At 42.4% G+C, this 25,543-nt stretch overlaps 2 protein-coding genes and 1 pseudogene across 4 annotated transcripts; all 3 read right to left on the bottom strand.

The window, feature by feature from the left end:
- Positions 1–771: 771 nt before the first annotated feature.
- Positions 772–6,518, bottom strand: LOC120099156 (protein ARMCX6-like). Its single transcript, XM_063280559.1, has 2 exons — positions 6,460–6,518; positions 772–2,083 (listed from the first exon to the last, which is right to left on the bottom strand). Exons 1-2 carry the CDS (start codon positions 6,516–6,518, stop codon positions 1,456–1,458), a joined length of 687 nt encoding a protein of 228 aa, XP_063136629.1. The 3' UTR covers positions 772–1,455.
- Positions 6,519–10,162: 3,644 nt separating this feature from the next.
- Positions 10,163–14,068, bottom strand: Armcx1 (armadillo repeat containing, X-linked 1). Of its 3 annotated transcripts, none has more exons than XM_006257243.5 (4): positions 13,310–13,926; positions 13,128–13,208; positions 12,339–12,438; positions 10,163–12,074 (listed from the first exon to the last, which is right to left on the bottom strand). In XM_006257243.5, exon 4 carries the CDS (start codon positions 11,944–11,946, stop codon positions 10,561–10,563), a length of 1,386 nt encoding a protein of 461 aa, XP_006257305.1. In that variant the 5' UTR covers positions 11,947–12,074; positions 12,339–12,438; positions 13,128–13,208; positions 13,310–13,926; the 3' UTR covers positions 10,163–10,560. The 3 variants fall into 3 exon arrangements, with proteins under 3 accessions (XP_006257305.1, XP_038955908.1, NP_001019538.1); XM_039099980.2 differs by having other exon boundaries at positions 13,128–13,234; positions 13,310–13,401; NM_001024367.1 differs by lacking the exon at positions 13,310–13,926 and adding an exon at positions 14,028–14,068 and having other exon boundaries at positions 10,170–12,074.
- Positions 14,069–19,089: 5,021 nt separating this feature from the next.
- Rps29-ps8 (ribosomal protein S29, pseudogene 8) lies at positions 19,090–19,460 on the bottom strand (annotated as a pseudogene).
- Between the last annotated feature and the right edge of the window lie 6,083 nt (positions 19,461–25,543).

Below are 25,543 nucleotides of genomic sequence, written 5' to 3'. Positions count from 1 at the left end.
AGCCAGAGTCAGCCAAGGGGTAATCTTCCTAGGGGTACCCTTCATGAGATGGGCACAGATGGGTGACAGAGCCACTGCAGGGTACACAGATGGACTCGGGCCTTCAGTCCAAGGAGGCCATTCAAGAAGACCTCTTCTTTACGGGTTTCCTGTGCTCAGGGGCTTGTAGTGCCTGCTTCAAGGGCGTTGTCCTCTCTTGTTCTGTACACGCAGTTCATTGTACCCCTGCCCTCACCCCTCCCCTGAATCCCTCTCTTGAAACATACTCCTCCTAAGCACAGCAGGGCCCTTCTGCCCCCTGCCTCCTTTGAGCACTGCTGAGTGCACCTGTCAGGGAGCAGGAGCCCTGTCCTCAGGGAGCAGGGGCTCTGTCCTCAGGGAGCAGGAGCCCTGTCCTCAGGAAGCAGGAACCCTTTCCTCAGGAGAGGGACTCTGTCCTCAGGGAGCAAGGACTCTGTCTTCAGGGAGCAGGAACCTGTCAGGGAGCAGGGGCTCTGTCTTCAGGGAGCAGGAGCCCTGTCCTCAGGAAGCAGGAACCCTTTCCTCAGGGAGGAGGTACTCTGTCCTCAGGGAGCAAGGACTCTGTCTTCAGGGAGCAGGAACCTGTCAGGGAGCAGGAGCCCTGTCCTCAGAAAGCAGGGGCTCTGTCCTCAGGGAGCAGGAGCCCTGTCCTCAGGGAGCAGGGGGCCCAGGCAGCTGGAGTCTGTGGTGCATTTTGTCTCCATGTTTGTGCAGGCCGCAAACTCAAAGAGGAGGCCAGTGCCCCTTTTTAATTTTCTTGCCAATCAAAGCACACAGTTTATTGAGGATACGCACTGAGGGTGTCAGGACCGGGGAGTAAGGGTCAGGCACTACAATGGACAGGAAGGGAGTGCATTTCTTGGTTAACATGCTAGCCATCCACCAGCCAGTGTAGGCAGGAGGAAGGAGGAAGGAGGAAAGACTTCAACCTAAGCAGCTGCAGAAGGGAGTTGGGCTCAAGCTCCCATATGGGTGCGATTTCTGTTAAGTGGTCCAGCTTACACAGGGAGATCACCATGGGCAACAACACTCACTCTGATGCTGTGATTCCATGTAAGTTATCCACAGCCAGCCGGTGACTGCAGGGATCCCCTTACCCTTTATCTAGACGCTGTGATTTGAGGCTAGTTCTCCACAGCTAGGGGCCACGGGGATCCCCTACCCTTTACTGCATGGAGAAGACTGCAAGGAAGCAATTTACAGTGCACTTTACTCGCAGACTACAAAACCCAGAAGGTGCCCACAGCTCTGGGGGAGCCCTGCCTGGCCAGTGAGAGTGTAGCCCTCTATTTAGAGGCTGGAAGGGACTCTCACCCAAGGAGGAGCTGACTGGCTAAGACCGCATCCTTGGGAGCACCCACTGCAGCCTCTTTGCCCTCAGTAAAGTGCTCGGGCTCTGGGTGACTTCAGTCTCATTCTTCCAGAGACAGCCACTTAAGGGGAGATGGCTTCCACAAGCATCTCTCTGCTCCCACTTCTGGTAAAGAGGCACATGAATGAGAAGAGCATTTGGGCAGCCAGTACTTCCTCCGCCAGCACTGGCTTTTCAGGCAAACTCATCTGTGCTTCCAGACCCTGAACCTTTGCACATCCACTCCCCTCGGATAGCAAAGGGAACTTCGGGTCTGAAAGGGACTTGGCAAGCATGTTATTAATGACTGTCATGCTTATTAGCAGACCTAATCCTGCCTGCTGCAGAAAAGACTTGCAGCAACAGAACACCGCGTCTCTACACACTTCATCGATGTACATCTTAATCTGGTCCTGATTTTCAATGCTGCTGTTTGGGTGTTCAGGGACATCCAGAGCCTTCTCCCTCACAGTGGGCTGGGGGGTGGGACTCCTGCTTCCAACCACTGACAGGCTGGACAAATGCCTACTGACATTGTGGGTAAGGGAAAAGCCAGCAATTGTGGACTCCGTGAACAGTGGTTTGCTGCTGCTGCTGCTACTGCTGCTGCTGCTGATGATGATGATGATGATGATGGTGATGGTGATGATGATGATGATGCTTCTGTTGTTGTTGCTTTTGTTGTTTTTGTTTTCCTTGAAGGGAAGCACACTTGGTCAGGTCAAGAATTTATGACACATTTTTTGTCAACCTGTACTGGTGACACATATCTTTCATCCTAGTCCTTGGGATTTAGAGACAGGTGGATCTCTGTGATTTCAAAGCCAGGCTGGTCTCCAGAGCTAGTTTCTAGACAGCCAAGGATACACTGAGTAACCCTGTCTTGAAAACAAATAAACACAAAATAAACCAAAAGAATAAACAAAGAAAAACAGAGAAGGAAAAAACAGTTAATTGCCTTAAGAATTCCAAATATCAACTTTACAGGGGGTCGAGGTGTGATTCTTGTTTAATGATATGCTATTGTCTTTGTGACTTTCTCAAACCTTTTCACAAATGATTTAAGTCTTCATCATCCTCAGGACTTTGGCTTTCTTTGAACCTTGAGTTGAGACTACTGCCTTGCATAGGCCTGTCTGAAGTTCCCGACTCTTCTGTTCCTTTCTTAACTGGTTTCTCTCGTATTGTAGCTGTGGATGCACACCTTTACTGCTTCAAGACCTGGCTTGCACACCCATTTTCCATAGTTCATCAACAAAACACAGCCCTTTCCATCAAAACTCGCAAATGGATCTCGGTCCTGACAAAGTTCTCTAGTAATAGTATTCTAGGTCCCATATTATCACGTATGTCTTCTGACCAGAGTCTAATGCCTGTCCTCAGTGCAATACAGCTTTGCCATGATACTGTGCATCTTTCAAGAAACATTTGCTAACACCAAATCTCTTTCTGTCCCTCCCCCTCTCTTCCTTCCCCTCTCCCTCTCTTTCATCCCCCTCTCTTTCTGTCCTTCTTTCTCTCCCTCCTCACTGCCTTCCTCCTTTTCTCCCTTTCTTCCTTTGTTTCACATTTAGAATTTCCAAATGTTTCTCTCTGAAATTTCCCCTCAAGTATAACAGCCGCTTTTCCTGGTCCTTAAACATAACAGAGTGCTGGGGAACGGAAAACAAAGGCTGCAAGAGGCAGAGAAAGTGTTGCTTCTGAACCCTATATTCTGACTGGCCCCACCCAATTCCCACGCTTTCTCTGGGATACTGCATTGTATTGAGGGATTTCCTTCCTCCCTTTCCTAGGTTATCTACAGGAAAACAGACAAGAAAGAATCAATTTTGGTGCTTGCACTGACATAGAAGTCTCAAGAGTGCTCTATCTAGAATCCAGCTTTAGAAGTTTGTCATTTAAGTCCAGTATGTTAGATACCTGCATGAAGATATTACTGATTTTAAAACCCATTATTTCGTACACTCACGTGACTGAATGGAAGGCACATATGAACAAGGTCCAGTGATGTATGCGAAAATATCATAAGTGAACCCATTAGTTTCTCCATAAGCTAAATAAAATGGAAATATTGTCTGCCTTTTAGGTTTTTAGCACATTGTCTGTCTCATTTTCCAGTCAGTTCATGACCTGGATACTCCACAACTGCTGGGCTGATTTGCTCTGCTGTTTCCCAACCTTCATTTCTATACTGCAGATGCTGGCGCTGTGTTCACAGAACCAAAGAGGACCAGGATTAAGGGTTGTCTGGGAATGGGAGTGGAATAGTAGGTTCTGATATACAGCTGAACTTCACCCTGAGTCTTCTGACTGGTTCAAGGCTGACACTTCCTTAAAAGAATACAAATTTCATTAGGCAGAATCAAACATCCTGAAGATGACTTCCCTTCTCTTGGTTTGTGCTGCCCTCTATGGACAGACACACAAAGCAACATTGGTGTGAAAAGCATCAATGCTTAGAACTGAATGATCGTAACTTTCATCAGTTTAGGACTTTGTAGAACATTTCCCCACATATCAACTCTAGGTTCTCCAAACCAGCTCTGTCCCCTCAACTTTGTGGATCATTTACAGGACTAAAATGTGCTTGATCCAGGCGTAGGAGTCTGTGGCCTATCTTTGACCTTAAGTTCCCAGATAATCTTCGTTTTCATAACAAACCGTTCATAACTAGAATGGTTCCTTTCTTCTTTATGTGACTATAAAAATCATGTCACTGAGGTCAATAAGAGCTGATGGCTGGATCAAAGAACTTTGCCCCTCTATAGTTCTTGGTCACCTAAGATCCATGCCCTGGTCTCCAGTTTCCACGCCCACCAGCCTCTGTCTCTCCAGTGCTGGGATTAAAGGCAAGGCCACCACACCACACCTGACCTTATGCTACTTTTTGTCAGAGTATTTTATTATAGCAACAGAAATTAAGACAGAGCACTGATAAATTAATGTCCCTCTCCCAAGTTTGATGGTACACACAAAATCAGTCACAACCAGCTTGCCTAAAAGAGAATTTTCTAGAGCCAATAACTGTAGGAGCACTTCAACAATAATTTTGGCAAACTAATAGATCTTGGGTATAAACTAGGTGAAGAATAAAAACTCCTAGACAACAATCACTCTTAGAGAAGAGTGAAGAGGCCATGCTAATACAGAATCTTCCTCTCTCTCCTTCCCTCCCTCCCTTCCTCCCTTTAAAGGAAAATATTGAAGGTACACTTTAATTGATTTTGCCTCAGAAACTCAACATGTTTTTTCATTGAAAAATAAGAAGGAAATAAAAAAATCATTCATGTTTTTGGGTAAGGAAAGACAAAATTAGCAATTATAAAGTATTGCCAAAATGTTAGTACATGCCAGGCATGTACCTTTAATCACAGCACTCGGGAAATAGAGACAGGTAGAGCTTTGTGAGTTCAAGGCCAGGCTGGTCTACAGAATGAGTTCCAGGACAGTCAAAGCTGTTTACACAGAGAAACCATGTCTCAAAAAAATAGTTTCCCATAACAAAAGGTGGAGTGTGATGCCATCTGACCTAGAGCAATTGGCCAGCCCCAGAAGTTGTTTTCTCAAGGAAATCCTGAGGTATTGGGAGGGCTCACACCTTGGAACTCACTATTCAAAGAACACAGAGGACAAAAAACATAAATGTCTGACGTGTAATGATTCTTTCACAGGGAAGTGCAGCTGTTTAATCAAAATAATTGAAATAAAATTGTAGCAGCAAATGCTCCTTAATCCCATTCATACAGAAAGACCATGGTAGATGGGCGATACTTTCAGAAACAAGTTTATTGGAACTGCAGAACACAGTCAAAGCTTTACGGCAGCCAGGGAAATCAAGAGAGAAGTGAGAGTTAAATTTCAGTGAAAGAACTTAAGTGACAGTCCGTCTAACCATGGGCTCACCCATGCCTCTGAGGTAACCCTTAAGAACCCCACCCACATTCTCTGCTAGTGTTCCTAGTCTTCCCAAAAAGAGCAGAACAGATTGTATTCATAAGGATCTATGATTATGCCTTTCTAAGATTCCAGTGACTCTCTGAAGAACCTGTCCAAAGGGCTTGCATTAATTTTACCTAATTCAGAACACTTCCAAAGGAAAAGTGTCTACTTTAGAGACATTCACTGTGTAAAGGCAATGAAGATTAAAAAACAAAACAAAACACTGCATCAATTGAGAGGAAATCCTGAAGAATAAGATGCTTTGAAGAAGATGAACTTGGTAAAGCTTCAACCTATTTCTGAAATCCACAGGCATGCACAGGACATTCTTAGGCACACATACGTAGTCATAACACTCCGAGCAGAAGCTGGTAGATTTCTGTGAGTTTGAAGCCAGCCTGCTCTCCATAGGAAGTCCCTGGCCAGCCAGGGACACCTGATGAGACCCTGACTAGAATAACAACAACAAGGTCAGGATGACCCTAGGCTGTCACTTCTGACTGACCTTTAGGTATAGACTGTGAAATATAATGTGAGGTGAAATAGAATGGAAAGTTCTAAATTATGCAAAATTTTAAGGTGTGCCTCCTAACATGCATGGCCCATTCGAAAACAATGAAATGTTTCCTTTTGATTGCTTTGACTTGGTTGCATGAAGGAAATCTTGATGGACTGGGTAGCTGACTGTTAAACATGGATTAAAGTGGCTACTGTCAAAAAAAGAACATACTCTTTTTAGACTGCTTTAGTAAAACAGCAACACCACAAAAATCACCAGAACGAATTGCAAAATAAAGGCCCACAAAAGAAGCAGAGTCTCATTTCCAGTTGCCAAAATAATTGTAATTTTCTGAGGGGGGGTGTATTGTATTGTAGTGCTTCCTGAGAGGAAATGGTGTAGATGAGTACTTCAATTGCTGACTCCAAAATTTTGGTCCAGACCACTTTTACAAAGTAAATAATTTTCAAAGCCCAAAGTATAGTGGATCCCATCTTGTGATCCTTATAGAATCCTTCATAGTGGACTCATTATGTAGTAGGAGGAGGGGCCTCCCCAGAGGACTGAGAAAGGGAAACAAGAAACAGCCATGTGGTCTGGTCAATGCCCAGCGCAGGCATATGTGCAAGCTGTCACGTACTCCACTCACCCACCATACATCTCTACTGCAGCCCCCTTGCCTTTGCCCTCCCTTCTTATTCTAGTCATCCCTTCATACTAGCTTAAAATATTCAGTTATAATATATTTAACAAGAGGGCAAAGAAACAAAAAAAAATGTATAAAAGCTCCAGTCTTTGGATCTTGAGGAATTTCATCCTTGAGGACTAATATCCCCATGGGCCTTGAGAGAGATATATATATCTCAAAACTTTTTCCCAGAACACAACTTGGATATCTCTTCCCTTGATTCCTGCAGTAGCATGATTGTGAGTATAACATTCCCTACCTCGTTCAATTTATATGCCATCCCAGACCCACTTGACTCTACCTCTGATCCTGGTTAACTGTTTATTTTCTGGCCAGAAGATAGAGAAGAAAGATTGATCCTGCTTGTACACTGCAAGAACCATGGTGATTGCCACCTTGGTTCCAGCCACAGCTTGAGTAGTCACATGACATAGTGTCACCTAACGGGGAGAGAGTAATGGAGGCACAAACTAGCATGATCTAGCCCATAGACATACAAAGGGGTTAATGGCCTATAAGGCAGACTTTGACAAAGAGACCAGTTGCTTGAGAAAGCTGACAGGGGGCTGGGAAAGTGGCTTCAGAGTGCTTGCCTGCCATGTGAAAAGCCCTGCATTTGATCTCTAGCACCACATATCACACACACACACACACACACACACACACACACACACACACAGAGGCATACATACACACATGCACACACACTTGCCCATGCATGCCTGCCAGGTTTTCCATTCCTTCTACTCACAGTGTACTTGGAAACCATCTTTAATCAACTCTGTCGAAGGATTATGTCTAGATGGTGAGTAAGTCATGCGTGCTTTCCCTGGAGCCTTGCCTTAGTCCCCATTTATTTTTGCTCATGTTTTCTCAAAGTGCACATCCCACTAAGGTGCTACCAGGTAAGCTTTTGTTTCCTATTTTCTAGACCCCGAACTGAGAAAGCACCAGATTATTAGTCTGTAATGAAAGAAAGCTCCGTGGTGAAAGATAGAATATTGCTGTGCCTCAACAAACATAAAAACGTTTTGATTATGGAATAATAATAACATGTCATAAATAACCAAGGCCTGATGAAATATAAAAAGTGTATCCATAAGTAAGCCCTTTATCTAAGAAATTGTATTGAAAATATATCCTGACTTCATAATCTACATGATTGGATACAACCAAGATTTTATTAGATTTACTTCTTTTGTTTTATGTGTTTGAAAATTTTACCTGCATATATGTCTGGGCATCACATGCATGCCTACTGCCGATGGAGGCTAGAGGAGAGGTTGGGTCCCCTGGAATGGGAGTCACAGATAGTTGTGAGCCACTACAAGGGTGCTGGGAATCAAACCTGTGTCCTCTGGAAGAACACTTAGTCAGCCATCTCTTCAGCCCCATGATTTTTAGATAAAAATATTAAATAAATTTATTAAAAAATCAATATATTGTATAGGATTCTTCAATATGGCTAAAACCTAGAAGTCATAAAGAGAAAATAAGGAAACATCAATCATTATTCATTTCTTCAAGAAAAAAACCCATAAAGTTAATGGAGCAGATCTCCACCAAACCTCTTACTTTGATACAAGCAATATCTTTCTAAATCACTCGAACACTAGATCCTTAAATAAACAACCCTCTATGATCTTTGATCCCAATCTACATTGATCTTAGGGAGAAAATGTTCTAAGCAGGAAACATTAAGAACCCGTTGTGCTTATTAATTCTACTTGTCACAGTAATAAATTATCATTCTGGATTTTATTTTCCAAAGGAAGTCCCACCTTATTTGATAACATGTTGCAGCCTTTGCAAGCTCAGCAAGGCTCAGTAAATGAGGAGACTGCAAGTTCAAACAAAGCTGGCTTTATTGCAGCTCCTCTGTCACCTTTCAGGATGTTAATGGCCAGCCCACAGGAGGTCGAATTATATTTGCATGAGCCTCTGCAGACAAAGTTACCCTCCACTAGGGCTTGCTTTCCTTGCTTCCCTCCCACTCCTCCCACACCCCTCTTCAAGTACACAGACTGCCCAAGCTCTCAGCACAGGCCTGACAAGGCCCCAGTGCAAAAGGTGAAGCCTGTGAAGCACTGTCAGTTCTGAGGACTCCTTTCCTGTCCCCACCTTGCCCTCAGCCTGAGCACACAGAGGACCTAGCAATAGAGCTGAGATTGCTCTGAACTAAAGACAAGGAAGGGTCACAACTGAAAACAGAGAAGCCAAGGACAAGCTTCAGCCTGGGAAGTGATGTAAATGTAAAGCAAACAGCCAGCATAAAAAACCAGTCTCATGTGGCCGCTATGTTCAAAGACATTCTCAACAGAACCAAGCAAAACCAGAGAGTCGTGAACATGAAATGGATGCTACCTACACCAATTGTCTGCCCCACACTGGAGTCTCTTTTGAAACGAGGCAGATGAAATATGAATTAAAGAAAGAAAACCTGTTTCCTGAGCCTTGAAACGTTATGCTTTGTGAGTGGTGGGGACGATTTATAATCAACTCAACTCCATTATTACAAAATTACCTTTGAGCGCCTTTGGATCAACAGAGATCATAAATGTGTTTGATGAAGAAATCAAAATGACAGGATAGCCTCTGGGTGTCTCATATCATCCCTAAAAGAGAAGAAACTAACTTCTCCCTGGCCTGACCCATGAGCTCTGCAGACCAATCACAGCGAGGATCTGGCTCCTCCTAAAATGATTGAGAGCTGCAACCTTTTGGGGGAATTCTGGGACACCAGGGAGTGGCCTTGCCTTGCCCCACACCTGTCTCGCTCAGCACTTGCCAGGATCCAGCTTATCATCATCCTAAATAAAAAATAAAAACAAAACACCGGAGAGAGATTAGCGAAAGAAAATTGATTCTTGTTTGAGAGTTACTGGGAGATTTACTACTCAGATCCACATAGCACAGTAAACCGTGGGCTTATTCAAAGAGTCTGAGGCAAGTGAAAAAGGTATAAAGGCGAAACAGTGAAGTCATAACTGATGGTTTCAAACAAAATTTCATGGCATCGATGATTAAAGTACTTTTTGTGTCAGATTCAGCAGCATCTGCACATGCTAGTGGTTCTGGTGATCTTCTGTGACAGTTACTCTTAGGCAACTGTCTGTGAGATTCCTTCCTAGTAACCTGTCAGCCCCATTGACTTTTTATGAATTGTTGCTTAAGGGCCTCCTTTTTAATCTGACACAGGCTATCAACCTTCTCTTTGAAGCTGTATCTACACCTCTAGGCTTTTCTTCCACCAATCCACCCTCAATAACCTTTCTGGCCTTTTGTATCTTATTCTTTAAGCACAGACAAGTTCCCCTTTAAAAAAAAACACTCTCTGAACATCATTGTATACAATAGTTTCTGATGCCTGTAAGCACTGATAGGAAGCACTCACTGAGGCCTAGAAGCTCTTTCAGATTTGTTTGTTTGGTTTTTGAGACAGGGTGTCTCTGTATAGCCTTGCCTGTCCTGGAACTCCCTCTGAAGACCAGGCTGGATTTGAACTCATAGTGATCCTCCTGCCTTTGCCTCCCAAGTGCTGAGATTAAAAGCTTGCATCAGCACTGTCCGATGGCTCTTACAGATTTTATAAACCTACATAGATAAGTATTGTTAGATATATTGTCTCCAAACAGATTCTGAAGCCAAGGACAAAGACAGGACCTTTTTTCTTCTGCTTAAACATAACTTTATTGATAAAGCACAACTCTTAGATGAATAAATTTAAATCAATACAAAAGTATAGCTTATTTATGACATATAGTTGCTTCACTGTCAGCTTAGTTAAACAATAAAAATATCTCAACCTAGATAGCAAGTTGAATTAATAAATGCTTTCTTTGTGCAAGCTCTAATATATATTTGGCATACTGAGAGTGGCTCAGTCTAAAGCCAGCATCGATGGCTATTGACTATTTATGATATTCATTATCCCTAAATCGCAGTTCAAAGGATCCCTTTGCTACACAAGAACAATGAAAACCTAAGGATTTACAAAATGCATTGTTCCCACGTGCAAACTTAAGAAACGTCACATCAGTGTTGCTTGGAACAGATCTCAGATTATAATTTGGTTAAGACTTTCAGAACTTTCACTTTGACCACCAGATCCTTATGACTTGCTAATGCTTTGATTTTCTTAACACATACTCCAGACTCTTTAAATAAGAAAAACAGTGAGCTTCTGCTGAATTCTTTCCTGGATGATGCAAGCCCTTCACTTTTTATGTTGTCATTTATATTTTCAAAGAGGGTAAGAATGTTAAGAAGAATCTCTCTATCCCATTCTTTATTAAAGAGAGAAATCAGTTCTGATGGTACCTTACAACTGACCAGCTCTCTTGTCATGGCTGGGTTTTCAGTAAAGTTTATAATTAGTTTCATAGTTTGTATCTTGGTGAAGTGATTTCCCAGAAATAACAAAGCAAAGAAGTCTGGGAAAGAATAGGAAAGCAAATGTTGGTAGTGATTAGTCACAGTCATGTTGGTAAGGAGTCTTAGTCCCGCCATCTGGACAGCTGAGTCCAATCGACAAACCATGGTATCGTCACACACTTGACTGATATAAGTCTTAATCTTGCCCTGATTTTCAGAATTAACACTCAAGTTATTAAGAGCATTGTAAGTCTTTTCTCTAATAATGGGGTCTCTTGTTTTTATCAGTTTTGCGATAATTGGGACCCCACCCAATTCACGGATGGCATTTTGATTAAATGAATACGCTGCATTGTTACCCAATGTGACCAGTGCTACTTCCTGAGTGAAAGGGTCATTTGTTCTCTCCAAGATGTTAAGGACCTTTTGAAGATCAGGGGCACTCAAAATATCATCAATTTTATAGGGAAAGCTGAACTTGCCCCTGCGAACAGGCCATGCTGTGGCTGGAGCCTTGTTACTCTTGCTTCGGTTCTTTCTCTTGACTTTCCCACTTGTCCTATTCCTAGCCCTAGAGCCAGTCCTTCCTGGGTGGCAGCCTCCACCTCTGCCTCCTGGGCAGGGCAAACTTGATGTCAGGGTCCTAATCCTAGAGATGTTAGGAAACCTTATGCCTCTGCCTGCCTTTGCACTTGCCTGTTCCTTTAGGGACTTGAAAAGGGCTTTGGCCTTAGCTTCTAGGCCACCCTCACTATGGGATTCTGGGTACACTTCCTTCTTTACATCTGGACCATTCTCAGGTCCCACATTCGCCTCAGCCTTGGACTTTGAGTCATCTTGAGGTTTGGCTCCCGCACCTACTCCAACATGAGTCTTACGTTCTTTTACAGTTTTGCCCCCAATTTCTGGTTTGCCACTACAAGACTCTTCCTCTTCTTCCTCTTCCTCATCTTCATCATCCCACAACTTCTCATTCTCATCTTTTCCCCAGGTCAGTCTGTACACACAGTAGCAGGCACCAGCCCCAATGACCATGCCCGCAGCCACACATCCAGCTTCCCGGGTGCGACCCATGGTACAGCTGGGGTCCCTTAACCTAGACACAAAGCTGGTTTGTTCCGATCCAGAATATTCCCAGATCAGGAGCAAAGTCTTCAGATTCTGCAGGTTAGGGGCAGCTACAACAGCAGATACAGTGATACCTAGGAGGAAAAGGAAAAAGATTACAGAATATGACTTCTCCAATTGTGCCTTTGTACATAGATAGACTTAATCAGTTGCCTACAAAACACAAAGAGGTTGGCTAGCATTTGGGGATTGACATCATCATCATTATTCTTTTCCTTTATCTGGAAGCAATTTTGGAAGTTTTCCAAACACCCAGATTCTCTAAACTTATATTCTTCCATAATATATTATATTCAATCATATATAATATATATATATATATATATAATGATCTTTACGCTTGTATGCAGATGTCCTGAGTCAGGTTCACAGGGACACGGTCACATACACCCTCAGAGATCCAAGTAGTCCCTTCCTCCTTTCCAGCTTCTTGCAGATCTGCAAATAAAAGGATACAGAGGTCTGAGCTGAGAATTCATGAACCAGATAAATCACACATAAGACAGGACATATATCCATCTTCTCAGTTCCCAGGCTCTTGTCCTTCACCACAGTGTTTCTTACCTCGGATGATCAGTCCCCTATCCCATCCTGTACCCCTGCCCCCCACTACTCTGTCACTTTTTCCCAAAGGTGACAATAATACACACCCTTCCTTGCAAAAAATTAAACAGCAGTACCTAGAAATCAGATATACTTTAAGTACATCTGCACTTACTTCTGCCTACCCGACTATCTTAAAAACAGCTTCCTCACTCTATTAAACAATTACATCAATTTCCACTGCTCTGAGAAATTTCTTCCCTCTCTCGTCTTTTTTTCCCGACTTCTCGATACCTAAAGACTGACAAATCGAGTTCCTATTAGACTAAAACCAACAAAGATTGCACCATACAGTATTTTAGAACAATGTCCTCCTCATCTCCAATACAGTACTCTCTACAGCTATCTCCTTGGTTTCTTATCTGAAAAGCACTTCCTTCTCTAAGTTTAGGACCAAAGTAAACAGACGGGGAAAGGGGGATGCAGAGAAAGTAAGTCTGAGTCTGACCACTCGAGTTCATAGTCACCATTATCTTCTAACCCAGTGACCTCCAAACAGTGTCATCACGCTTCCTTGGACCTACTTGATTCTGGAAACTTTTCCTCCCTTCCCTGCTTCTCCGTTTTGACTGGACTTCGGGAGCGAGATCCACAGATACAGGCACCTAAACAGAGACACAGAACACAAAACCTATACCATCTAAATACTAGCTTCCCCAAATCTGGGGCCCTGGTTGATCAGACGGATTTCATTTTTATTTCTCACCCTGCCCCCAATTCTCTGGACTCCGCTGACAACGCCGGGGTGCTATGCCGCTACATCCTGGCACTCCTTTCTGCGGTGGTCCGCCATTTTTTCCAGCAAAAACCACACCCCTTTGAAAGCGCAGGACTGGGGGCGGGCCCAGCGAGTAAGGGAAAACTCGAGCTGTGGAACCCAGCCCAACTCCGATGATAGCCCCCCCTTTTTTTCCTGCACAACTTTAAGAACAGCCCTTTTTCCTGAGGTGGGAGCAAGTAACGACGGACACATCGACTGACAGAGTCAATAATGGCCCCGAGTTATGATAAAGCTACCACCACCTATATGCAGGCCGCGGACAGTCTCAGCTTAAGACTGACCTGCAGAAATTCAATGTTGATTATTCCTCTGCACCCTACTGAATGGCAGAGGATAACAATCTCACTGCCTCAAAATTCTGTCTTTATAGGATCCGTGCACCAACCCATAATACCTGTCCCTCCAGATTCTAAGTCCTTGCATGCCAAAGGCTCCCTGCCCTAAACCCTCATCCGGGGTCTCTCCTGGAATCTCTCCCTCCAAGATTCACCGCCTCCCACCCCCAAAAGGATCTGAAGACATTCCAAGTGCGTGAAGAGAGCAGACTGTGTTGCCGCTATCTCTGTAACCGCTACCCACAATACAGCGATCCCCCAAGCATCCCCCATGCACAACACAGACTTGCTGGCATCCAAGCAATTACCTTCTCCTCCTCCTTCCGCAGCAGGCCTGCCTGCTCTCGGCAATAACACAGAGGGAGCAAACACTAAGCGTAAACGAGAATTAGGAGGAGGTCTGCACACGTAGGCTTTGGCTCACGTGAGAGGCACGTCACCAGTGAGATCAGAATTCCAACTACCACTCCCACCAACACTGCAGCAGGAGGCAGCCTTTCCCCTTCCTTCCCTGCCACACCAGGTCCTGCCATTCATTTTCCTCTTTGTTAATCCCCAAACTACAAGGAGCTTCTTTTGTGGTTGGAATTTGCCTTTCTTTGGTTAATACAGAGACACTGCATTGGTCCTTTCTTTCCTCTTCTAGGAACAATTATGGCGTTTCTTTATTCCACCCCAGATGCTTTCTCTTCTCCCCTTTCCCTTTCAGCTGGAAAGATCCTCACTCTTATAACGAACAGGATTTCAGAAACGGAAAAAACAGCCTTGCTTTTACATTGAGGATGAAAAATTTTATTTTCATTTGTGTGAACATTTTAAGATGGAAGAGGAAAACCCAGTGGCCCTCAGTAATTGCACAAAGTTAGACACACACACACACACACACACACTCACACACTCACACACACTCACACACTCACACACACGCACACACTCACACACACTCACACACTCACACACGCGCACACACTCACACATTCACACACACTCACACACACGCACACTCACACACTCACACACACGCACACACGCACACACTCACACACTCACACACTCACACACGCGCACACACGCACACACTCACACACACGCACACACGCACACACGCACACACGCACACACGCACACACGCACACAATCACACACTCACACACACACGCAAACACACGCACACACTCACACACACACGCACACACGCACACACTCACTCACACACTCACACACACGCACACACTCACACACGCACACACTCACACACACACACGCACGCACACGCACGCACACACACACACTCACACACGCACACACGCACACACACACACGCACGCACACGCACGCACACACACACACTCACACACGCACACACTCACACACACACTCACACACACTCACACACACACGCACGCACACACTCTCACACACACACTCACACACACACGCACGCACGCACACACGCACGCACGCACACATGCACACACACTCACACGCACACACATGCACACACACACACTCACATCACGCACACACGCACACACGCACACACACACAAATATTTCTTCTGATTACAGATAAATAATTGCTATCATAGTACACTAACTTGTTTGAAAATCGAAAGCTGGAATTTCTCCATGATTTATGAATGAACACTCTAAGAAAGATGACCAGTTGTCTAATTTGAACCATTTTATTCAAACTGCTGATTTTTGGCTCAACTTGCAATTTGGTAAAATAGAAGCAACACAATTAATCCTAACCTGTTTAATTAAACACAATTAATCCTAACCTGTTTAATTAAACACAATTAATCCTAACCTATTTAATTAAAGTAAACCATGGAGTTAGTCTTAACTGATTGCGGCAGGAAAGGCTGTTCTAAACACCTGCCTCTGGATTTGATTCCAGACTGCTAAAGCTGAGACAGCTGAGACTGGGGGAAGGGACATTTGCCTTGCCCTACCAGGAAGTGCCTCGCGCCTGCATTCCACAGCCTCTCATCCCTATATTCGGGCAGCTGGTTTTTGCTCAACTCTAGCACACACACACACACACACACACACACACACACACAGAGAGAGAGAGAGAGAGAGAGAGAGAGAGAGAGAGAGAGAGAGAGAGAGAGAGAGAGAGAGGCAGGCAGGCAGACAGGCAGATGGACAGACAGAAACAGAGACAGAGAGAGATTGCAAAGTGATACCTGTTGCACCCTGGTGCCCATTGCACTGTCATTCACCTTAGCCCAGATATAGAAACGGCTAACAGGAAAAAATGTAGAATAGACAACATGAGAGAATGGTATTTAGCCTTAGAAAAAGAAGAAATGCTTGCCGTATGTGATGATGCACATGGCTCTTAGGAAGACCATGTTACAGAAGGACAAATGATGTGTAATTCCACTTCTAGGCAGTGTCTAAAATAGTCAAACCCAGAGGCACCACGAGACTGGCAGGGGTTCAATGCACGGGAAAATAGGGATTGTTCTTGAATAGGTTAAAAAAAATCAGTTACATAACATGAATGAATTTTAGAGATCTACTGAATGGCATTGTGAACAAATGAACAAAAGTGAAAATCACAGACAGTGCATTGTAGACAATAGTTTATTAGAGAAAACTGTGAGAAGCTGACCAGAAGATTTACACTAAAAAGAAAACCCCAACCAAACAAAACCAAACAAAAAACCATTAGTTTTATATCACATTTGGCCAAATGATTGTGAATTGTATATATCAAAAAATAAAATAAAATGGCTAACATGGATTTTATAACTGATTTCCTATTAGCTACTAGTCCAAATTGTTGTTGTCCGCTATATTCCTCAAAATTATTTTTGTACATTTCAATGTTATACTATTTAACAAAGTTTCCTGATATATATTCTTATTGAATCGTTATATTTTAAATATAAAACAACTTTATTTGTACTATTTAATGCATTTTGCTTTAAATTTATCTAAAATTAATCTTAATGTTTCTATTTAAATTCTCATGTTTCTTATGTCTTTTTCCATTTTCTGTATTTCTGTGTCTATTTTTTTATATGTGTCTTGTAAAGACTGCACAGTTTAGCTTTTTATAAACTCAAACTGAAAGTCCTTGTATTTTAATTGGGGGTTTCAGTCATCCATATTAATTATAATTGCATATATGAGGTCTTGACCCTGCCTTCTTATGTTGTGTTTTCTGTATGTTTTTTATCTTGTACAATTTTTTGTATCTTTTGGGGTCTTCCTCACATATTTTTTCTTTTTTCCCACTGGAAGTTTCTAGACTGCAATTTTATCGGTAGCTACAATTACATTTGGATGAAGCAGATTACCATATTTCCCAATATCACAATGTAATCACTACATATAGTTACCCCAACCTGCAGCAAGATAAGATTTTAAAGATTTATTTATTTTTATTATTTTTAAGTGTGTGTGCACAGGCGTGCATGTACATTTGCAGGTGCCCTCAGAGGTCAGAGGTCTCTGATATCCCTGGAACTGGATTTACAAATGATTGTGAGTGGCCAGATATGGGTTCTGGAACCTGAACTCAGGTCCCTGCGAGAGCACTAGGTGCTCTTAATTGCTGAGTCATTTCTCCTGCCCAAGATATATGCTTTCCTTTGTATCATAATTTCAATTCCAACTTATCTTGGATATAGTGCCACTATAATTTTAGAAGTTCTTTCTCAGCTACTGCACCAAGCTTCATAAAACATTGCTATTAAACATGACTGTTCGGCTGTTTACAATATTGTTGGTTTACATTTTTTTCTTTAGAACTGTAAGAGTAATTGCTCCATTATTTTCCAGCATAAAATTTGTCATGTAAGAAACCCAATTACAATTTACTTGCTATTTTTTTAAGTTGCATTTTTCCTCTCTCTGAAAACTTAATGGGGATTTATATTTTTGTGAAACTAAGGGATTTCATTAGGATATATCTAAGCAACATTTGCATTTGGGATTTTGAAATGTTCTTACTCAGCATTTGGTAGTTGTTTTCGATCTACAGGATCAAGATCATAAGAATTCTTTTGTACCTTTCTCTTTAGAGTTGTGTGAGCTTTGCATAGATATTGAACTGTCTGGAACTAAGACCCGTATCATTCAACTTTTTGAATTATTATTCTTCCAATCATAGAAGAATTCTATGATTAAGTGTCCCAAATAACTAATTTTATTTTCAGCCATGTACCAGAGAGAAAGGTTAGCCTTTCTAGTGAAGTCTTTATCAAGTCACATTTTATTTATTTATTTATTTTTTTTTTTTTTGGTTCTTTTTTTCGGAGCTGGGGACCGAACCCAGGGCCTTGCGCTTCCTAGGCAAGCGCTCTACCACTGAGCTAAATCCCCAACCCCTCAAGTCACATTTTAAATAGGCAAAGCAATTTTTAGATGTTCAGCTTCTGCTTTTGGAACAGTCTGTTACTGCTCTACTTACAGAGTTCCCTCGTAAGTGTCTCAGGAAACAGAGAGTAGAGAGCTTAGCAGGTACAGTCCTTGCTTCATAAGCCCGGTGAACAATCTGACCTCCACATGTGTGTGCCATGGCACATGTACTCCTGAGTCACACACAGTACACACACAGTGATAACAAGTAATAATATGCTATGTTGTATAATAATTGTAATAATAAAAAATGACCAGGTTTTTTAAATTCTCTTACATTTTCTGTGAACAACTATGACTTCTAATACCTTCAAACAAAATAGATGACTTCAAGACTGCACAATTTTACCTTCAGCTGGGATGAATACATGAAAATTTATTCATAAATAGAAGAACGTTTTAAACTCAAACACCTTCAGTAGTAACAGTCTTCTAAAAAAAACAAGTATGAAAATAGGAAACTGAAACAAATATCTTTCTAGAAGGATCATAGAGATTAGTGCCACCATCAAAGGTAAGATGAATGGGTAGTGGTTCCCCACATACCCCACTTAACTTGCCTATTTGGCCTATGCAGAAAATGTATCTTTGAAAATGACAGTGGACTGTCACAAATTAGACTACGTGATGATGGCAAATGGAGCTGCTGCTTAAGATTTGCTCACATAATTGAGGACATTAACACATCTCTCAGAAACTTGGATGCAGCTGTTGATGTAGAAAATGGTATTTTCTTTTACAGTAGTTTGAAAAGACTAGCGGAAACACTCTTTTTACCTGCCAAAGAACAGAAATACAGCTTAAGGGCTTCGTTCCAGCAGTAAATGAGCTCTGCCGTTTTGCTTCATAGCTTAATCTGCAAGGGTCTTGGTCTCCTTTCTCTTCCAAAACATACAATAGTGTTTCGTCATGTTTATGGCGTTATGCTGATAGGACAAAGGGGAAGAATAAATAGCAAAGACTCTAGACTTAATTGAAAAGACACTCGCATTTGTTTTGTTTTGTTTTGGTTTTGTTTGTGTCTTAGTTAGGATTACTGTGGCTATGATGAAACAATGACCAAAAGCAAGTTGAGAAGGAAAGAGTCCGTTTCTTTTCTTTTTTTAAAGCCTTCACTTTTTATTCTTTGTGCACAAAGACTAGCATGTTCGGTTTCACTGGATAGACAGTCCAATAATCCATTCAGGTCGCTTAGTCCAACTTACTGAAGCCTATGTCCTTCGCGTACTGACGGAAGCACTGAGGGCACACGTTCAACCCTTATTTACGGATCAGACTGTGGCGATTAGAGCAGACCCAGCCAGAGCTAGAAACCTGGCTGAACTTCTGAGGGTGACTCCAGTAGAGCTGTTGGCGACCCATCTTGCCTCAGAAAGGTCTATTTCATTTATACTTCCGTAACACTGCTCATGATTTGCAGGAAGTCAGTACAGGCACTCAAACAGGGCAGGGACCAAAAGGCAGGAGCTGATGCACAAGCCATGGAGGCTGCTGTTTACTGGCTTGCTTCCCATGGTTAGCTCAGCCTGCTTTCTTATAGAACCACTAGTCGGGGATGGCATCACCCACAATAGGCTCGGACATCTTCCATCAATTAGAAAATGCTTATGGAAGCATTTTCTCAGTTGAGCCTCTCTCCTTTCACATACATCTAGTTTTGTGTGTCAGGTTGGCGTAAGATTAGCCAACACAGTTTGTTTCTTTGCCTGTTTAATTGTTTGTTTGTTTGGTTGGTTGGTTGGTCGATTTTTGAGACAGGATCTTTCTATGTAGCCCTGGTTGACCCAGAACTTGCTATTGTAGACCAGACTGGCCTCAAACAGAGATCTGCCAGCCTTTTCTTCTCGAATGCTGGGATTAATTCTCTCAAGCAAACAAGCCAGCCAGCCTAATTTGAGAAACACAGAAACATTTAATTTTCTTAAGAAAAAAAGAAACAGTTTGCATGTAAGGTACTGAATGATAAATTGAAGAGCATTTCACCTTGGCAAAATTCCTAGTGATCCAGTGACTACATACCACAAGAAATATCTCTTTAAGGTAAATAATGAGCTGTTGAACATGGCCACTTCTACAACTGAAACAGAGGGCCAACATCCAATGGTTTAATTGTTTATTGTTGATGTAGCCTATTCCTTATATGGATGTGTTATATGGTCACATTAACCTTAAAGGGCTGTTAATTTTGAGTGTGGCCCATAAAACAAAAGGTGGACATTAGGTCCACAGCGTGATACAAGCTACTCTAATACCTTCATTCTACAATCCAGCAGGTCAAGTCATACTGCAAGTTTCAGTGTGAGTTTGGGTTTGGGATCGGTTTGGTTTTGTGGGTAGTTTTTGTTGTTGCTGCAATCTCTTATTGATGAACAACAGACCAGACCATGCAACATTCAGGCAGAACCCTGTTGTCTTCTTCAGATGGCAGCCTTCCTTTAAAGAAACGGAGTCTGATTCTTCACTAGTCCTTAATGGAAACAGAACACCACATCGTGGACTGCCAAGTTACAATGCAACCTGAATTGTCCATTGTGAACTGAATGTTGTCTGACCCACTGAGGTGATATATATCTGGATTGGCCTCCAATAGGCCCTGAAGTGAAAAGTTATGTGAGAAAATTGTTCAAATATTCATGGTCTTTGCCTCTAATGTATTGTCTTCATCTGCACCTGGCTGCATGGAGATTTCTGTACAATTCATTGGTTTAGGAAGAATAAAGTCTTGTCTAGTTTATGGATAGTTTTACATCATATTGAAGTACCACACGTAACTGTAAGACCTGAACATTATGGTCCTGTGATGGTCAGTGTTGACTGTCAGCTTGACAGAGCCTAGAATCACCTAGAAGACACATTAATGAGATATTGTCTAGATCCATTGGGCCTGTGGGCATGTCTGTGCAGGGTTATCTGAATAACACTAATTGAAGTGAGAAGACCTGCCTACAGTAGGTAGTAGTATTCTCTTAGCAGAGGTTCCTGAACTGAATAAAAAGATATTTCAACAGTGATACATATTAATTCATTGTTCTGAACTCTTAACTGTGAATGTGATATGACAAGTTCTCTCAAGTTCCTGCTCTTGTCACTTCCTTGACATGATGGACTGCAACCTGGAGCTATGATCAAATGAACCCTTTCTTCCTCAGACTGCTACAAGCCCTGAATGTGGTGCTTGCTACCCAATCTTTGATATCTATTGCCAATAGAGGGACATGGGCAGGTGGCTTTTGTCAGAGTATTTTTATCACTGCAATAGGGAAATAAAATAAGACATCCATTCTTGAACAGTTTCTGAGGAGCAGTTGTGAAGTTAAGTCACGGGCAGGACTTTGAGCAGTGCTTGTGGTTGTTTATCTTTCTCAAAAGCCTATGTTAATAGCTATTGCCAGTGCTCTTGGTTACCCCCCAGAATTTGACAATAAGACCTTATTGCTGAAGATAATACATATTTGAGTCATAGAACATGGAGAAATCAATTAAAGTACTCAACTAAAGGCTTTACCATTGCTTGCTAGCTTGCATAGTGCTGGAAGGTGCTGTACACACTGCTAGAGGGGAAAAGGCAGTTGTCAATCTCACTCAGATGCAAATCCTGTGACCTACAACAATATATAATGACTGGGCCTATAAATTTCCTTCTTGCTACAAGAGGGGCATGAATGTTACAGAAGTTAACCAACCATTTTCTGATGAATCTAAGGTGTGCTCAATGAAATGAAATTCATTTCTGGCATTACTGGGGAAAGAACTTGTGGCTAGATAGGTCATATACCTAGAACTTAATATTGTTTTTCTGCTAAACGGGCACAGTGTTAAGACAACTCCGAATGACTTTCTGCTATCCTCATAGATTAATACCTCTCTCAACCCTCATCAAAGAAAGTTTTTGCAGTAGGTGGCGATTAACATGGGTGCTCACCTGGTCAACATGCAGAAAATAAGGGACTGTGGAGAGTTCAGTCCTAAATGCGACATCTCTATCACACTCCTCACCCCTGGTTCAGGTATCATTGCAGAAGAGTAGGTAGAAAGACTGGGAAAGACAGAGGTGTCGAATAACTTCAAAGAAACAACACTTTCAGGATATAACAAAACAGGGGAACACGTGAACTCCTGAGGACCAGGAGAGCACAGACAAGTCCTACGCAAGCTCAAGCAAACCACACGAAGGGAGTGTGAACGTGAAATCCCACTAGCTGAGGAACTATTGACAGTTGATAGCTGCTAGGAGAGGGAGAGTTAGTTTTCTTTAGTGTGTGACCCTCCCACGAGGTCAACAAAATCCAGGGCAGGCCCATACCCCACCCCGCCCCGCCAAATGGCAATAAAAATTGTACTTGATAGGTTCGAAAGAGAAGAAAACCTGGAGTTGGGTACGTAGGGAGGTAAGAGTGAAGAGGGTTGATCTGCAAAGAGCTGGGCAAGTATGTGGGGGGTGACTATTATCAGGATATGTTGTATGAAATTCTCTGAGTATTAATAAAGCTATTTTTAAAATAAATAATAAAATGTCTTTAAAGAGAGAGAAGAAAAATGGCTGTGTGGTTTGTCAGGCGGGTTATAATTTATGGGCTCCTGCTGATGTTTTGGCTGAGCAATAGGAACTTCAAATATACACAGTTAGAAGACTGGTGGCTCATTCCAAGAGAACACAGAGATGAATCTATGGTTCAGTTTGTGCCAAGGTCCAGCCTCGACACAGGATCAGAGTTCTCAACTGGAAGCAGGGACATATGGAAGGCACATAATAAATATACACAGACTATTCTTTGAGTACAAATTGACGGGCAATTTCAAGGCTTAAAGTCTCTCCCCCCCCCCCCCCCCCCGTCTCCCTCTCTCTCCTCTTTCTCTCTTGTTCACTTGCTTGCATCTTGAGGCTACACACACTCTGCCTTCTCTTGAGCACTCTGCTTTTCTCCATTGCGCTCTTCTTTTCTTGAACTCCCACACAACTACACACCTCTATTCATTGTCACACACACTCTTCATACACACCTCACACATATCTCACACACATACCACATGCACTCTTCCTTCAGTCACACACACACAATCTTCATACATGGCTCACATTCCCTTTTCACTCACTTTCACATGCTCTTCTCACACTGTCTCACATTCGCTCTCACATTCGCTCCTGCATTCGCTTCCTCAGGTGCTCTCACACTCACTCTCTAGCCAGTCTTTTATTGATATTTCAAAAACAGGTAGAAAAAAAGACATTGTATAATTATTGCCAAATCAAATTCAAAAGAATAACGACATCCCACAAAGAATTAAGAATTACAATTGTTCCCCCAAAGTTTCAAACTTCCCCTATTCCCAAGCCTGTGGCGAAAATAATAATACTTGAAAAGTTATCATTGTTTAAACTTTAACGTTTTTTTAGGATTCTTTTTTTTATTTCTCAAACCAAATTAGAAAGATCCAATAACATTTATTGTTTATTCTTTGAAAATGTCATACATTTGTACAAAGCATTTTTCTTTCTTTTTTGTTTTGTTTTTTTTTTTGTTTTTTGTAATAATTTTTTTAAATTTTTAATATTTTTTCATCTTTATTAACTTGGGTATTTCTTATTTACATTTCAAGTGTTATTCCCCTTCCCCGTTTCCAGGCAAACATCCCCCTAACCCTTCCCCCTCCCCTTCTATATGGGTGTTCCCCTCCCCACCCTCCCCCCATTGCCGCCCTCCCCCCAACAGTCTAGTTCACTGGGGGTTCAGTCTTAGCAGGACCCAGGGCTTCCCCTTCCACTGGTGCTCTTACTAGGATATTCATTGCTACCTATGAGGTCAGAGTCCAGGGTCAGTCCATGTATAGTCTTTAGGTAGTGGCTTAGTCCCTGGAAGCTCTGGTTGCTTGGCATTGTTGTTCATATGGAGTCTCGAGCCCCTTCAAGCTCTTCCAGTGCTCTTACTAGGCCATTCATTGCTACCTATGAGGTTGGAGCCCAGGGTCAGTCCATGTATAATCTTTGTGTAGTGGCTTAGTCCCTGGAAGCTCTGGTTGGTTGGCATTGTTGTTCATATGGGGTCTCAAGCCCCTTCAAGCTCTTTCAGTCCTTTCTCTGATTCCTTCAACGGGGGTCCCGTTCTCAGTTCAGTGGTTTAATGATGGCATTCGCCTATGTATTTGCTGTATTCTGGCTGTGTCTCTCAGGAGAGGTGTATATCCGGTTCCTCTCGGCCTGCGCTTCTTTGCTTCATCCATCTTACCTAGTTTGGTGGCTGTATATGTATGGGCCACATGTGGGGCAGGCTCTGAATGGGGGTTCCTTCTGCCTCTGTTCTAAACTTTGCCTCCCTATTTCCTCCTAAGGGTATTCTTGTTCCCCTTTTAAAGAAGGAGTGAAGCATTTGCATTTTGGTCATCCTTCTTGAGTTTCATGTGTTCTGTGCATCTAGGGTAATTCAAGCATTTGGGCTAATAGCCACTTATCAATGAGTGCATACCATATGTGTTTTTCTGTCATTGGGTTACCTCACTCAGGATGATATTTTCCATGTCCATCCATTTGCCTATGAATTTCATAAAGTCATTGTTTTTGATAGCTGAGTAATATTCCATTGTGTAGATGAACCACATTTTCTATATCCATTCCTCTGTTGAAGGGCATCTGGGTTCTTTCAACCTTCTGGCTATTATAAATAAGGCGGCTATGAACATAGTGGAGCATGTGTCTTTGTTATATGTTGGGGCATCTTTTGGGTATGCCCAAGAGAGGTATAGCTGGGTCCTCAGGTAGTTCAATGTCCAATTCTCTGAGGAAGCTCCAGACTGATTTGCAGAATGGTTGTACCAGTCTGCAATCCCACCAACAATGGAGGAGTGTTCCTCTTTCTTCACATCCTTGCCAGCATTTGCTGTCACCTGAGTTTTTGATCTTAGCCATTCTCACTGGTGTGAGGTGAAATCTCAGGGTTGTTTTGATTTGCATTTCCCTTATGACTAAAGATGTTGAACATTTCTTTAGGTGTTTCTCAGCCATTCGGCATTCCTCACCTGTGAATTCTTTGTTTAGCTCTGAACCCCATTTTTAATAGGGTTATTTGTCTCCCTTCAGTCTAACGTCTTGAGTTCTTTTGGATATAAGCCCTCTATCAGTTGTAGGATTGGTAAAGATCATTTCCAAATCTATTGGTTGCCATTTTGTCCTAACAACAGTGTCCTTTGCCTTACAGAAGCTTTGCAGTTTTATGAGATCCCGTTTGTTGATTCTTGATCTTAGAGCATAAGCCATTGGTGTTTTGTTCAGGAACTTTTCTCCAGTGCCCATGTGTTCCAGATGCTTCCCCACTTTTTCTTCTATTAGTTTGAGTGTATCTGGTTTGATGTGGAGGTCCTTGATCCACTTGGACTTAAGCTTTGTACAGGGTGATAAGCATAGATCGATCTGCATTCTTCTACATGTTGACCTCCAGTTGAACCAGCACCAT

The sequence above is a fragment of the Rattus norvegicus genome, chromosome X (assembly GCF_036323735.1).
Source record: "Rattus norvegicus strain BN/NHsdMcwi chromosome X, GRCr8, whole genome shotgun sequence".
NCBI lineage: Eukaryota > Metazoa > Chordata > Mammalia > Rodentia > Muridae > Rattus > Rattus norvegicus.
The sequence above is the reverse complement of the archived record's forward strand: the minus strand, read 5'-3'. Positions and strand labels throughout refer to the sequence as shown.

What these genes read in the sequence shown, in the direction of transcription:
- LOC120099156 (XM_063280559.1), bottom strand. Translation starts at nt 6,518, where the DNA reads ATGACTAGAATAAGAAGGGAGGGCAAAGGCAAGGGGGCTGCAGTAGAG. An exon ending in GCAGTAGAGATGTATGGTGG is followed by an intron (nt 2,084 to 6,459) that starts GTGAGTGGAGTA and finishes GACCTGACCAAG; the next exon opens with TGTGCTTCCCTTCAAGGAAA.
- Armcx1 (NM_001024367.1), bottom strand. Translation starts at nt 11,946, where the DNA reads ATGGGTCGCACCCGGGAAGCTGGATGTGTGGCTGCGGGCATGGTCATT.